The 16,331-nt window shown below is 39.5% G+C and overlaps 2 protein-coding genes across 2 annotated transcripts; one reads left to right on the forward strand and one right to left on the reverse strand.

Annotated features, from left to right (window-relative positions):
• The first annotated feature begins 1,539 nt into the window (after positions 1-1,539).
• LOC116137475 (leucine-rich repeat receptor protein kinase EMS1-like) lies at positions 1,540-5,512 on the forward strand. Its single transcript, XM_031423169.1, has one exon. It carries the CDS (start codon positions 1,540-1,542, stop codon positions 5,344-5,346), a length of 3,807 nt encoding a protein of 1,268 aa, XP_031279029.1. The 3' UTR covers positions 5,347-5,512.
• A 481-nt stretch (positions 5,513-5,993) lies between these two features.
• On the reverse strand, positions 5,994-8,123 carry LOC116137509 (pentatricopeptide repeat-containing protein At2g32630). Its single transcript, XM_031423206.1, has one exon. The coding sequence runs from the start codon at positions 8,081-8,083 to the stop codon at positions 6,236-6,238; it is 1,848 nt and encodes a 615-aa protein (XP_031279066.1). The 5' UTR covers positions 8,084-8,123; the 3' UTR covers positions 5,994-6,235.
• Positions 8,124-16,331: the final 8,208 nt, after the last annotated feature.

A 16,331-nucleotide genomic window follows, 5' to 3' on the forward strand; every position in this document is an offset into this window, starting at 1 on the left:
CACGAAGCTCGCGTGTTGTATAAAACAAAAGAGCTTCCATAAATAAACAGTTTCCTTGCGAACCCCACAAGAAAAGACTCATCACTCTGCCATGATCTAATCAGCGGAGATTACACATTTCACAGATGGCCCATTTCGTGTTCAAGAAATCTAAACCAAACCATAGCTGGCAAAAAGTTAAAAGAAAAAACTGAAACCCAGTAATTTCCCTGAAAATGGAGGGGCCTACGAGATCGTAACTTTTGTCACTAAGCCTGTCATTCCAGCTTCATTTTGAAATTGCAGAGTCCGGACACAACCGTTTTAGTTTAAAGGTTGCTAATGAAATGCAATTAAACGCGTAAATAATTTTATTGCAAGTGCTCACTTTGATGATGGCTATTTCTGCTGTTCACGCACAATCACTTCTCCCAGTTAATTAAACTCTGGTTAGTCTTTAATGACTTGAAGAAATTTGCAGGCAGGTCACATTTATTTTGACTTGAGTGTTGTTACTGACACTCTACCAACTCTACTGAGAAGGGCATGGAGTATGGTGAATTTCTCCCACTCTACCTGGCTCAGTTTCTTGTAAAATCCCACTTTTGCAGTTTTGAACTGACAATACACCAAGTCTCTAGCGTGCTGGAATGGTGAACATTATGTTATGTCAATTTTTCTTTGGTTCTCTCTCTTGTCTTCTTACCTTCTTGTTGCTTGAATAAGTAGTGGATTAGAAGGTGATACTTTGAGAGTTGATATCCTTTTCTTCTCTGCGTTCATTGAAGCCCTTTACTGCGTGCATTTTAGCATCCCCACGACTGAGTTTAAAACAGTAAGTATGTGCGTTTGAACATTTCTTTTTATGCTTGAACAATAATATTTGCAGTCATTGTGCTTCCTTTTTGCCTTCATGCTTTATGCGTATTTAACTCCCTCAAAATCTGGAGAAAGAAAGTAATAGTAATAAAAAAAAAAAAATGGTGTAGTCATTCAAATAAATATAAGATGAGTTCACATATTTTATCTGCTACCTTATTCTTGAGTCTTCGCTAATCTTTATGTGTACTGTGAACTGCTTCTGGCCTGAAACAAGTATTTGCTTCTTGCCATAGAAGTTTGAAACTCTGTTCTGCAGTGAAACGCTTTGTAACCACTCTGACAGCTTCGTTTTTATCTACCCATTGCTTAATATCCTCCAAATCTGTAGAAAAAGGACAAACGTATTTTAGAAACCACACCAATAAATATACGTTCTGCAAGTTTAACGGGTAATATTGCAGATAAATTCACCAATATTTAATTTCATTTTAGGAAAAGAATTGCAGATGGAATTCCATCACCATGTTGATCTTATTTTTATACAATTTGAAAGTCTTTGTTTATTAGTTATCATGGTTTCCTATAGAAGAAAATAAGATTAATTACCATGGTTTACTGCAGGTAGATCATTCACCTTTCAAGATGACTTCTTCAAGTTGTTCCAAGTTGAGGTTGTTCTTGGTCATATTGTTATGTTCTTCAGGCCCATACGCTGAAGCTTCAGAATTTGAAGGACTAATGGCATTCAAATCTGGTCTAACCAATGCTGAAGGGATTGCTGATTGGGGTAAAGAACCATCACCCTGTTCATGGACCGGGATTACTTGCAAAAAGGCCAGTGTTGTTACTCTTTCTCTACCCAATCTTGGTCTGCGAGGGTGGCTTCATTCATCGCTGGCATCCTTATCAAATCTTGAAGTTCTAGACCTCGCAGATAATGAATTTTCAGGTCCGATCCCATCACAGTTATGGAAACTCATAAAGCTCAAAACCCTTGATCTGAGCTTCAACTTTCTCAATGGAACTCTGTCTTCTGATGTCCAGAACCTCAGAAAGTTGGAAAATATGAACCTTGCCTCCAACAGAATCTCAGGCAGATTAAGCCCTGCTATATCCTCTTGTTCCAGCCTTCGAAACTTGAATCTGAATTCAAATTGGTTCTCAGGATATATTCCCGAGCAATTATCTCAGCTATCCAACTTGCAAGTGCTAGATTTGGGAATGAATACGTTTTCGGGTGCAATTCCATCAACCATCGGAAATCTTTCTGGCCTTCAAGTTCTCGATCTTAGTAATGGCCTCCTTTATGGTAGCATACCCATCAGTATTGGGCAACTAACAAGATTGCAGAATTTTGATATCTCGAACAACTCCATAACAGGGCCTATTCCTTTCAGCATCGGGGAGACTATGGCACTAAGGTACCTTCGAATTGGAAATAACAGGTTTTCTAGTTCGTTGCCTCAAGCAATTGGCAATCTGACAAACCTGATCAGCCTAGAAGCTCCTTCTAGCACTCTCAAAGGTCCAATTCCCAAAGAAATTGGCAATCTAAGAGGTCTAACAAAACTTGACCTCTCTGGAAATCAGTTACAATCACCAATACCCCCAGCTATTGGGAAGTTGCTGAACCTCACATATCTCTTCATCAGTAATGCAGAAATAAATGGGACAATTCCACCTGAGCTGGGTAACTGCCGCAAGCTAAAAACTGCTGTCTTGAGCTTTAATGATCTTTCTGGACCATTGCCAGAAAGTCTAGTAAGTTTGTCAGAATCTATTATCTCTTTCAGCATTGAAAAGAATCAGATTGGAGGGAAGGTTCCAGCTTGGTTGGGCAAATGGCATTTTGCTGAATCTATTTTATTGGCATCAAATAAGTTCCATGGAAGGATACCCCGAGAAATTGGCAACTGTTCATCCCTAACTTACCTTAGCCTTAGCCATAACCAATTATCTGGTATAATTCCTTCAGAGCTTTGCAACTGCAAATTCTTGTCTGATCTTGATCTTGAGAACAATTACCTGAGTGGATCAATCAAAGAAACATTTCAAAATTGCAAAAACCTCTCCCAACTTGTTCTTGTCCAAAATCTACTTACTGGTACCATCCCTGCATATCTAACTCATCTTCCACTTCTGAGTCTAGAGCTTGATTATAACAATTTCTCAGGAGGAATTCCTGAGGAGATATGGAGTTCTAAAACACTATTGGAGTACAGTGCAAGTTTCAATTTCCTTGGAGCAATATTATCTGCAAAGATTGGCAATCTTGTTACTCTTCAACGCCTTGTCTTGAATAATAACCGACTGCAAGGCAGAGTCCCAAAAGAAATCAGAAATTTGCAGGAGTTATCGGTGCTCTCTCTTAGCCAGAATATGCTATCTGGAGAAATACCCAATGAACTATTTACATTGAGGTCTTTAACAAGCTTGGATCTTGGGTTTAACAACTTCACAGGAATTATTCCAGAAAATATTCAGGATCTGAAAGAATTGGAATACCTGATTCTCTCGCACAACCAATTATCAGGTCCACTTCCAACGGGGCTAACAGAGGGCTTCCAGCAAGCTCTGATTCCTAGAATGAGTTATCAACAGCATCGGGGAGTTTTAGATCTCTCTATGAACAGGCTCTCTGGCTTGATACCTGAACAACTTGGAAACTGCTCTGTGATTGTAACTTTACTGCTTGCAAACAATAACTTCACTGGAAAGATCCCAGCATCGATTTTTCGACTCCCACAACTTGTTTCGATCGATGTTTCTTCAAATAGATTGGAAGGCAAGCTACCAACTGAGGTAGGAGATGCAGAGAAGCTTCAAGGTATGAACCTGGCACGCAACAACCTAAGTGGACAGATTCCTTCAGAAATTGGAAAGCTTCAGCACCTGGTCAAGCTTAACCTTTCAGGGAATCAGCTAAAAGGTGAAATTCCTCCATCCACTGGCAATCTGAAAAGCCTTTCTGATCTGGACCTTAGCAACAACTGTCTCTCAGGTGAGATACCATTTTCTCTTTCAAAATTGGAAAACATTGTTGGCCTTTACATGCAAGAAAACAAACTCTCAGGGAATCTCGGTCAGTTACTAAGGAAGAGCTCATCATGGCACCAAATTGGTACCTTGAACTTGAGCATAAACAAGTTAAATGGAGAAATTCCAAGTTCGATCGCAGATCTTCCTTACCTGACTTCCCTTGATCTCCATAATAATAGACTATCAGGTACTATACCTAGATACCTCAGCAATCTATCTCAGCTTCAGTACCTTGACATTTCCGAGAACTTCTTCCATGGGCCAATTCCTCATGAGTTATGTGACCTCACAGAATTAAGATACTTGAACCTTTCAAGCAATCTGTTACAGGGCCAAGTCTTCAAGTGCATAAAATTCCGTGAAAGTTCTACTCCACAGACTGGTTATTTTTGGGGATCTTCAACAAAAGAACACGGCAAAACTAGACTCTGGTGGAAATGCTACTTACTTGAAATTCCAGTGCTCTTAGTTTTGACGCTTTGCACAACGATTTCCATTTTATGGCTATTTCTTGTTTTCCTGAAAAGGAATACCCTAAAGTTGGGTAGTGTGAAGTATCTCTCCAAAAGCCGAGATAATTTGAATGATAATAGAGGTACTATGTTAAAGCAATCCTCGCTGCAGCTAACATTCTCAGATGTTGCCCGCATTACAAATAATTTCTCTAAATCCAATGTGGTTGGTGATGGAGGTTCAGGTACAGTTTATAGAGGCATCCTCCCCAGTGGGCAGTTGGTTGCAGTCAAGAAGCTAGGAAAAGCAAGAGACCAAGGAAGCAGGGAATTTCTTGCTGAGATGGAAGCAATAGGAAAAGTGAAACATAATAACTTAGTTCCACTACTTGGGTCTTGTTCATTCAGAGGTGAAAAGGTTCTGATATATGAGTTCATGGTGAATGGAAGTCTTGACTTGTGGTTAGGGAACAAGCCTGGGGCTCTGGGAACATTGGACTGGGAAACCAGGATAAAAATTGCTTTAGCAGCGGCAAGGGGTCTTGCCTTTTTGCATCACAGTACCATTCCTCCTGTTATTCATCGGGATGTTAAGGCCAGTAACATACTTCTGGATCATAATTTTGAACCTCGGATTGCTGATTTTGGATTAGCTAGGACTCTCAGTGGCTGTGAAACCCATGTAACCACTGAAATTGCAGGTACATTCGGATATATTGCACCTGAATATGGTCAAAACTGGAGATCCACAACAAAGGGTGATGTGTATAGTTTTGGGGTATTAGTGCTAGAGCTTGTCTCAGGGAAGGAGCCAACTGGTTTGGAATTTAAGGATTTGGAAGGGGGAAATTTAGTTGGTTGGGTGAGAGTGATGGTGGAAAAGGAAAAAGAAACTGAGTGTTTAGATGGGAAACTCTGCAAGGAGAGTGAAGCAACGTCCAAAATACTTAAGCTGCTACATCTGGGTCTGCAGTGCACCAATGAAGATCCACTAAAAAGGCCAACAATGCAAGATGTTGTCAATTGTCTTGAATATATTGCAGTGAACTATTAGCTTTTGTTCACTAGTTATCTTATGTTTGCCCTTATGCAACGATATTCTGTACTGCAATAAAACCCAGTGAATCATTCCATAGTTCGCAAAAAGCATCATTGACGAATCCACTAAGTTGCTTTATGCTGATGGTCATTAGCATACAGTGGACACTAGTTCAACAAACCCAGGCAACCAATTTATAATTCAGGAGCTCTTATGACTTCAGATTTCCGTTTAAGCACTGCCAGAAGAAGCCCAAAATGAGTGTTGCAAAAAAAAAAAAATTCTTTCTGGAAATGGTCTGAATCCCTAATGAGATCAAAGCAAAATGTAAACATGTCAGCAGTTAGAAGTAATTCCGACGATTAATAATGTTAGTGAGAGTAAGTGAAATTAAACAAATGATAAGCACAAGGTATATTTCAACGTTACAGTTTTTCCTGTTAATTCTTATTTTTATTTATTATCAAAAGATTGAAGTCAGATGCAGTCCCCAAAACCAAATTTTAAAAAATAAAATAATAATAATAAAAAAAAAAATAAACACCAATAATTTAGTCTTAGAGAAGCGTACTTCTTTAGCCTAAAAGAAACTGAGATCTCCCAGGTTTGCAAGATCCTGTAATTTTTCACAAATTTGAAGAATACTGCAAATATTGGGGAGTTGATAAATTAGCAATTTCAATTCCTTTTTGCATCAAATCCATACACCAAAGGCTACAGACAACTCAACTCCTACCTTACCCAACATCAACATTTCCACACACACTAAGACGTGATTTCAAATTGCTGTCACCATAAATAGATTACAAAAGGTAATCATAGGCTTGACATGTCATCAGCTGGTTAGGGATAAACCATCCAATTTTTTAATAGTACATTCACTGTCATTGAGTACCCTTTAATACTAAGTCCTGGCTGTATGAAGGCTACCAACAAGTGAAGTATACACTCTATTGTCAGGTGTAAGGCCAGCCTCAATCATCTCATCATACAATCTGAAAGCTTCATCTGATCTCCCCTCCTTAGACAGACCAGAAATCATTACTGTGTATGTGACTACATTTTGAGTTAAACCCCTCTGTTTCATTTCATTAAACAGTCTTAGTGCTTCATCTAATTTCCCAAATATGCATTCACCATGTATAAGGGATGCATATGTGTATTCATCTGGCATCATCCCAACTGCTTCCACCTCAGCTCTAAGGTTATGAGCTTCCTTCATCTTCCCTTTCTTTGTATAACCATCAATCAACGCATTGTATGCAGCAGTATTGGGTCTCTCTCCCTGCAATTTCATCTCTTTAAATAGCGTCTTTGCTTCCTCTAAGTTCCCTTGCTTGCAAAAAATGTCAATCAAAGTAGTGAAGTTCACCACATTAAGAGCTAAACCCCTTTCCATCATAGTGAACAACCACCTTTTTGCTTCCTCAAGCCGCTTCAATTTACACAGGCCACTGGCAATCGTATTATAAGAAATCACATCAATCTCCAAACCTTTCTTTTCCATGATAGCCTGCATTTCTAAGGCTTCATCTATCATACCCTTCATACAGTAACCATTCATAATTGTATTGAATATCACTTGATTCGGATTAATTCCTTGGCTTTGCATGTCTTTTACCAACATCATAGCCGCCTCCATCTGCCCGGCCTTGCAAACACCATCAATCAAAGCCCCATAAGTGTGAGAATTTGGAACAAGGCCTCTCTCAGTCAACTCATCAAATAGGGCAAATGCTCTTTTCATATTTCCAACCCTACAATTCCAACTAATAACTGAAGTATACACATGAACATCAGCTTCCATCCCTCTCTCACGCATTTCATCAAACACTCTCTCAACTTCACCAATCCTGCCTGAACGCCCATACCATTCTATCAAAAGCGTATATGTAGCAGCATTATAAGCCACTTGATCACTCTCCATCAAGCTCAACATCTCATTAACACCCACAAAATCCTTTCTTTTAATATACCCATTTATAAGCGTATTATAAGTAAAAACATTAGCTTTAATCCCTTTACCAATCATTTCATCCATCAAATCCCTAGCCCTTTTAAAATCCCCTGTCTTACATAACCCATCAATCGCAATCGTCATCGTATAAACCGTAATATTCACATTAGCCTTAACCATTCTTTGAAAAAAACCAAAACACATATTCATTTGATCACCTCTCTTCAAAGCAATCAAATACACCATACAAGACCTCTCATCAATCTTCATACCGCTATTCTCCATATAATCGAAAACCGACATAGCCTCATCGAACAATCTATTATCAGCGTAAACTCTAAACAACATGTCGCAAAGCTTTTCAACAAATTTAGCCTCAGCAGTTTCATTTTCAATTAAAGAAACTAAATTTATAACTGGGCATCGAAGACTAACATCAGTTGCAATATAACTCAATACATTTTTCATTTCAGCAAACTTTTGCGCCTTGTATAATCTACAAATCAGGATTACATGGGCTTGAAGATCGGGTTTATGCGCAACGGGAGATGGGTTTCTGCGGAGAAATTTGAAGAAACTCAAACAAGATTGAGGAGGAAGATTTGAGTTTGATAAAACAAGATTGGCAATGTCAGAGTTGAAATTTGAGAGTAAAAGCGGGGTCGTTTCGAAGGGTTTAAGGCCGGATTTGATGAGGGTTTTAGCGATGTTTGAAGCGATTGCTTGATGAGCAATTGAGGTGGGATTTGTAAAGTGGGTTTTATTGAAGGCTTGTAGTAGCTTTTGAATTGACATCGTTGATTAACGAGTTGAATTTGAAGAAGCTACTGTCACTCGGTGACTGAGCTCGGAGCTTTATTTGCTATGAAGATTGTGTTGGCGGTTTTTTATAGGTTGCTGAAACGGTCGGATGATTGGATTTATGGGTCAGACTCAGATGGAGATCCGATCCAGAGCATCAGTATAATTTTTTTTTTTTTTTTGTTTTTGTTTTTGGGAGTAAGTAAATAAATTAACAAAAAATGAGAAATGTTACAAGTAACACGGTGGCCGCCACATAACAAAACAAGAGACAACAAAGGCACATATGCCTAAACGGCTAAACCCAAGAGCACGCAGGCTCGAACATGACATAATTGCCTGAAATAGCTCAAAGGCTCGAAGACAAAAGCTAACAAGGCACATACGCCCAAGAGAAGCACTCAAACTCAACAAACCAAACTCAAGAAAGACATAGACGCCTAAATGAGCACGTAAGATTTACATAAGAAAGGAAAGAAACTAGGATCATCGCCTTTTCTTCTTACTCTTATTTCACTTGGAGGCTGATGGATTTGGAGGTTTAGAGGACAGGGACTGGAACGTGGGCCACTCCATGTCCGAGTGGAGGTCCACTTTGGCATCTTCGACGTTCATGTTGCAGTGGCCAACAAACACCATGGCTAATGACCAGTCCCGACCATAAATTGATGAGTTGTTGCTTGGCCCTTTTTAACGACATTTTATGACAAAAGATCTTGAACTTCAACAATTGGAGCACCACTCGGAATGACTTCATTCGAGAAAGTGGCCAATGAAGTTTCTGGCCAAAGGGTGTTTGGGGGGTTGGTGCTCACCGGGAAGGTCTTTGGGGCCCCAAGAGGGATCAAGTGAGGAACACTCGATGGAGCCTACTCAGGTGCCTTAGGTGGCTTAGGTGCCTCCTTTGGCGAGTGGCAAACATGGCCAAACTCGCAACATTTTGGACAACGCTTTGGTTTCAAGCGTAAATCAGTGCAAAAAGGGCTTGGTTGCCTCAATCTCCATACAAGCCCGAGCATAATCAAGTTGGGTAAACTCATCAGTTGATTTGCCAACTTAAAACAAGGTTAATTTAAAAAGGAGTAATGACATGCTCTTACTTGAGGATTAGCAAAATTCAAGGTTAGTACCCATGGTTTTATTTATTCTAGATTCTCACTCTTAAAATAACACCTTTTTGTTTTTTTAACAGTTAAAATGCTAAAATAGTCTTTACCATAATTTGAAATTAAAAAGTCAAATAACCCCACATCTCAACCGTGTGTAAACAACTCTCACACTTGATCTTGTCGTTTCCCATTGGAATTGGACTTCAGGACACCACCATCAACTTCAGCACCCTCACATTACTAAAACCTTTATGTTTTCTGACTCATTGACCTCTTCGATCGTTGATGCCATTAGGGTTAGGATTTGGTTGTTCTTCGTTGGATTCTAGCCATTTCTGGCGACCAAAATCGAATTGGTCTCCACCATTGCAACCAACTGCTCCAACTCTTCAAAACCCCCATATCCTCTTCAACTGTTCAGTTTCCGTTCGCCAACGGTGAGGTTCGTGTTCTCCTTCGCGATTTTTAGTGAATTGGCTAATTTTGATGATTGATTCAGAGAATTGATGGGTTTTTGCGAGTTCTAGTGGAGTGTTTGTTTGATTTGATCTAGTTTTCGCATTTTTTGTGTTGGGTTGATTTGCTGCATGGTGGGTCTTGTTTTGGAGAGGTTGGATGGGGGCCTATGGGTTTAGGGTTTAGGGTGAGTTGGCTATGGTGGTGGTTTGGAATGGACTATGGTGGTGGTTTGACCGACTGTTGGTGCTGTGTTATAGGGTGGGTCGATTGTGATGGTGGTTTAGAATGGGGTGGTTTGGTAAGTTGTGGTGGTAGTTTGGGATTGGATGTTTGGAATAGATGTGATGGTAGTTTGGATGGGGTGAAGGACAGTTTAATAATCACTCTCAAACCTTAAGGACGATAATCTGGAATTTATAAACTAGGGATACTACCCTTGGATTTTGCTAAACCTGGGTGGGAATATGTCGTTTACTCTTTAATCCAACACATAATCATGTAAAATCCAAATATCTCATCCTGTCATATATGTACATATATTACAATTCTAAATATATATATGTACATATATACAGGATGTATATATCTATATATTATATGGCTCATTTTAGCCGCTGATGGGAGAAGTAGATGCGTAACAAAAGCATACGAGCGGCTACTACACAAAGACGTTACTTGTACAAGGCTTTGGTCTAATAATATTCATTCTACCCCGTCAACAAATTAAATTGCCCAGCAAAGGCCCAGCCCTATCACAAAGTCAAGTATGATTAAGCCATTTCGAACCCAACACACAATCATGTCAAAATCCAAAATATCTCATCATGTCATATATGCACATGTATTACAATTATCCAAAATATCTCATTATGTCATATATAAGCCATACTTGACTTTGTGATAGGGCTGGGCCTTTGCTGGGCAATTTAATTTGTTAACGGGGTAGAATGAATATTATTAGACCAAAGCCTTGTACAAGTAACGTCTTTGTGTAGTAGCCGCTCGTATGCTTTTGTTACGCATCTACTTCTCCTATCAGCGGCTAAAACGAGACATAATATATTTTTATCCTATTTAATTTGAAGATGGAGTCTGGTGATGAGATAGTTTTAATTGGGCCTCAAGTCCATAATTTATGGTTCGTAATTGGGCACAACATTCATGGAAATACTTGTAACCACAAGCCAATAGGATTTGAAAAATAAATATTGAGAAAATATTAAACGATCAAGACTCCAATTCATAATTAAAAGAACAATGCTACACGTATAGATAAATTTTTGTGCAACATAATATGACACAAAATAAATAGAAGAGTAATATGATGAATTTGACTTTTTGTATTTCCTATTTTATTCATTTTATGTCATATCAGTTTGTAAACAAATCCTTGAAAGATTTGTTTGTCATTTAATATTATTGGGCATGTTTTGCTTATTATTTTTATTCATATTCCTAATCCTATTCTCCAAATAATATTTGACACATTATTCCAGAAGTATTACCTTATTTTTTAATTACTTTTAGACCCCATAAGGTTATTAATTTCATCAAATGCACCCTGAAAAAAGTTTAAAAATTATCAAAAACACCCCTGCGATCCATACTTGCCAGATTCCAACAACCACCGTCGTTGGTAGTCGGAATCTGTACAACGGCCTACCTGCCGATCAGAAATGGTCGGAAGTTCACCGATATGGCCTTTTCCGGCCAGATCCACCACGGATCTGGCAGAAAAATGTCAGATCTAGTCGTGAACGACGGCCAAAGAAATGGCCGTCGTTGAGGTCAACGACGGCCAAATCTTGGCCAACGTTGACCAAAAACGACAGCCATATCTTTGGCAGTCGTTGACGGCCAAAGATGGCGGTCATTTGGCCTTTTCCGACCGTCGCAGCCACAACAGGCCATAGATCTGACCTTTTTCGGCTAGATCCGTGGTGGATCTGGCCGGAAAAGGCCATAACTACGCGGCCACAACAGGCCGTAGATCTGACCTTTTTTGGCTAGATCCGTGGTGGATCTGCCCGGAAAAGGCCATAACGACGCGTTACAACACAGATCCGACTGGTCTGTGTCGTAACATGATTTTCTGGCCAGATTCTGGCGGTGGTGGCCGGAATCTGACACTGCCGGTGGTGGGGGTGTTTTTGTCATTTTATATATTAGGGTATTTAATTAAATTAGCAAACCTAGGGGCTTTTTCATAAATTTTTAAATTTTACCTCGTAATACTCCCCTACCAACTACCCAATATTATTCCCAAAATCCTATCCAAAATAATAAACCAAACGCACTCATTATTATTAAAAATCTCTTCCTATTCCTATTCCTATTAGGAGACTTAAATTTCCGTGTTAATTAATTTCATAGCAATACTTGTTTCAGTTCTAGAGTTAAAAAAATTTCCTCTTTTTTTCCCTCAATTTCAAAACCTTCAAGATGAATAATAACAGGGAGTTCTGGGATAATTCCAACCTTACTGTTTATTATGATGATCACTTCCCTCTTGATGAATTCATGGAAACCTTCGGTGACAGCAACGGCAACGGCACTGGCATTGTTAATGAAGACTATATTCCTCTTGGTGAAGAAGCTACTCAAGATTATATTCCTCCTCATGTATTTGATTTCATCAGTGGCCTCGAAGACGAAGAGGGTGATCAACAACATGATTTAATGAGTTTGATTGACGAAGATGGAGAGTTTGACTCAAGATTGGTACCTTCTTTCATCAACGAGTCTGAGACTGACGAGGCCATGACTCAAGATTCTTTTGGCTTCGATTTGAATATTGATCCTAATGAAGAAATATCTCTTGACGTTTTGAAGATTGATGATGAAGAAATATTAGTGGACTTAAATTCTACGCCGGTTGATGAAAATTGAGTTAATATGGAAATATAAGAGTATCTCAAGGAGTTGCTGCAAAAGTATTAATTGCTGTTATAGTTTAGTAGTTTCTCTTCATAGTTATGATTTGCTAGTTTGTATTGAGCATAATATTTTTCTCAACAATGTTAGTAGTAATAATTTTCTTATTGTTGGATGCAAAATTGTATTGTAATGATATTGCTGATGTTGTGATTTGAGTCAACGAGAAGTACATAGACTTAGTGATGGGAACTACACGAGGGATTGTGGAGAATCCGTGATTTTGTTGAAGAATCAATTAATGAATGAATAGCACAAATCAAAGATTTTTAAAGTGGTTCGAACAATAGGCACAAATCCTACATCCACTATTTCAGTATTACTTTCTGTGTTTTTCTGCGCAAAAGTACGACTTACAAAAGTATGAATGAAAAAGAGATAGCTCCTAGTTAGGTTAAAAAGACAGCTAAATAACAAACTTGTAAATAAAATTAACCTAAAAAAATAACACGTGTCACAATCCACAATTCAGGGATTGACTGCACAACAAATATGATATTGTCAAATGTAACTTCTTGGCTAGGCTAATTATACGATATAATAGTTTATTATTAGGATGAGTTTCGAAAACTCGATATCAGAGACTATTTTTTCTTAATTATTTAATAGGGTTGATGAAAAACAAAATTCAATTTTGAATGAAAATTAGAATCACAAACAAACTTATATTTTAATTTAAGGACTCATGACAGCTGATCGATGTATGTTTTACTGAGCTTATTTACGGGTTAAAAAGAACTTTTTTCTTTTTCTTTTAATGTTAAAATAAACTTTTGGTTGGAACTATGGATAAAAACTTTTTGAACACATTTAAAGTATTAAAATTTCAAAAATATTTATAAGGTGTTGTGTATGATTTTTCCATTAAGCTCAGAGACGTTAGAGGTCAACGAGGTTATAGCCCGACCTAGAATCAATTCGGCTCAATCAATTGTCTGACCCAACATAAGCTCGTTGAGATGTTGCTCGACCCTAGCATAAGTTAGTTGCGACCAATCTCGACAGTTGTCCAATCAGCCTACAGATAACCTCAGATCCCAGATATCTCGGAAGGGATCAGATCGACAGCAGGTTTGGTGCAATCTCAACGCTCAATCGTGAGAATATCGAAATTACATTTTAATCTTAATTATAATCCCTTTATTTTCGCTCTATCCTTTGTACAAAATCTGTATATAAACCCCTTCCAATGATGAGAAAGAGGTTAGCAAATTGTTCTAGGAATACTATTGTAAGCTCTCACAGCAAATACAAAAACAGTGGATATAGGCTCAAGATTAAAACTGGCCAAACCACTTTAAAATTCTCTTCTGTCATTTATTTTACTGCATTTTGCATTCATACATTGTTGGTTATTGTTAACCATGCACTCATCGGTTCTAATTCCGTCAAGGTCAATCGGATCGCTCTAGTTGGTGCGAATCTTGTATCAACATTTTGGCGCTAGAAGGAGGGCCTCCGCCTACTTTCAAAATTTCCAGCAAAAAATCTCAGAGACTCGATCACTCAAGGCCTCAATCGTTTGTACCAGATCAAAAACCACCACCGGAAACCATGATAACGTGGAAACCACCTACCAGGAGGTGCATCAAGACATTGTCAGGCATCGGCCACCAGTGCAACAGATCTCGAATCAGTAAGGGGTAGGGATGTCAAATCTCGAGAATGGGCAACTGGTGGAAATAATCAGAACTATGGTTACACATATGGTGCAATAAAATGTGGCTGAGTTTAGAAATTAGCAACCAACACCCTAGGACTTTGACCAACCACGATTCACGGATGTTACCCTGATAGGTCAGAACTCAATCGGCGACCAATTTGGTTTGTCGGCACTAAGGAGCAACCAACATCCTAGACATCACAAGGTACATTCCGCTCACAAACGTGAGTCCTGTGGGCAAACTGACCCAGGAGGCGACCAGGAAAACAACCTATAAGGGAGAATAATGGCAATGGTCACCCAAGGGATGCTCGATGATATCCCTAACGTCATCGTGCCGGTTTTAACCTATGCCAAAGGCGGGCTTAGGCCTTGCAAGCTCGCAAGATGAGCCATGCGCACCAATCTGGCAATGACCGACGTTCCAATTTTAACCAACGTCGCTAATAGCGCACTTATGAGTATGATAGCACCTACCAACCCAGCCATCATGACTCAACCTTGCTCATCAACGCGCACAATGGAGGAGGCTCACAAGCAATAGATCTCCAAACTCATCTGCTCTAGGTAAGGCTAAAAAGAGCTAGCCAGAGCAATCCCTATAATGAAGATTTAGATCGAGTGCAAAAAATGCTCAACGATCTAAGAGCCCATCAGAACAATGCAGCAGAAGAAATAATGAGCTCTCCATTCATAGAGGAAGTTCGCCAAGCCCTACTCCCCAAAGGATTCAGGGCGCTAGAGAGTAAGTTCGACAGGAAAAGAGATCCTAAAGATCACCTTGACTCTTTTAATAATCTTATGGAGCTACATTAGGTCTGTGACTTGGCAAAGTACCGCTGCTTCGTGTTCACATTGGTAGGGGATGTCATCAGATGGTACAAAAGGCTCAAGGTGAACTCAATTTAGTCTTGGTAGCAGTTTTCCTTGTTGTACTTACAATAATTCCAAGTGCAGAGACAGTTCGCTATGCCGCTCAGTTATCTGAGCAATATTCGTTAAGAAAGAGACGAAACAATGACCTCGTATTTAATGAGGTTCTAGAATAAGCAGGAAAATATCATGGATGCTCCTAAAGAGTCGATCCAAACTTTGCTAATTGCAGGTATAAGGCCGCAGACAAAGTTGTGGAAAAAACTCCAAAGCGAAGATCATGTGAGCCTGGTCAAGTTCTATCAAATGGTCGCCAAATATCAGTAGGTGGAAAGCTCACTAGCGGCCTTGGCCAGAAGCTTGCCAAGAAGAACCCCTAACATGCAACAAGATCACCCAATAGATAAACGAAGGGGCCAAGAACGCGATGATAGGGACCGAAACAGGTTCTAAAAGAAACAGAGGACAGAGAACCGTGGGGATAGACAACCTTTCCCATGGTATGCAAAATACAGCCCTTGACTCAAGATGTAGCTCACATTTATGAGGTCTCTCGTAACGCCAAAAGACTGCTCGCGCCAGAAAGGATGAGGGGGCACTAGTAAGAAGAGATTTCCAAAAATACTGCCAGTACCACCGGCACATTGGGCATAACACTAATGAGTGCCAAGCTCTAAAGGACATCATCGAGGATCTGATCAGAAGGGGCCACCTGAAAGAATTTGTCAAGGAGGCCCTAGTTTGCAAAAAACAGGTGAGTAGAATAATTAGGTCGAACAAAATCCGGCGAACAATGAAGTTATGGTGGGTATGATGTATGGGGAACCCGACATTGTAAGGAGTTCCAGGCACTCTTGTGAGTAATACGCGTAAGAAGCCAAGATAGACTCGATCCCTCGAGTAGTGAGTTGTGAACAAAAGTCCTCAAAACGGCTCAAATAGGAAAGCAAGGTGATAGGATTCACCAAGGAAGAATGTGAAAAATCTCCTCTCGATAACCATGATGCGATTGTAATCGCAGCAAGGATCGACAACACTCGAGTACTCAAGGTAATGGTCGATGATGGCAGTGCAACGAACATCATTTTCTTGGGAGCTTTCTGAGGAATGAGGTTTGTAGAGCAAGATTTGAAGGCGTGTCCATCGCCGCTTTATGGATTCACCGGTGATAGCCTAATCCCCAAGGTAACAATCAACTTACCCG

The sequence above is a fragment of the Pistacia vera genome, unplaced genomic scaffold, assembly GCF_008641045.1.
Source record: "Pistacia vera cultivar Batoury unplaced genomic scaffold, PisVer_v2 Contig328, whole genome shotgun sequence".
NCBI lineage: Eukaryota > Viridiplantae > Streptophyta > Magnoliopsida > Sapindales > Anacardiaceae > Pistacia > Pistacia vera.

Bases quoted from the DNA above. Each gene is read 5' to 3' on its own strand.
- LOC116137475 (XM_031423169.1), top strand. From the start codon at position 1,540: ATGGCATTCAAATCTGGTCTAACCAATGCTGAAGGGATTGCTGATTGG.
- LOC116137509 (XM_031423206.1), bottom strand. From the start codon at position 8,083: ATGTCAATTCAAAAGCTACTACAAGCCTTCAATAAAACCCACTTTACA.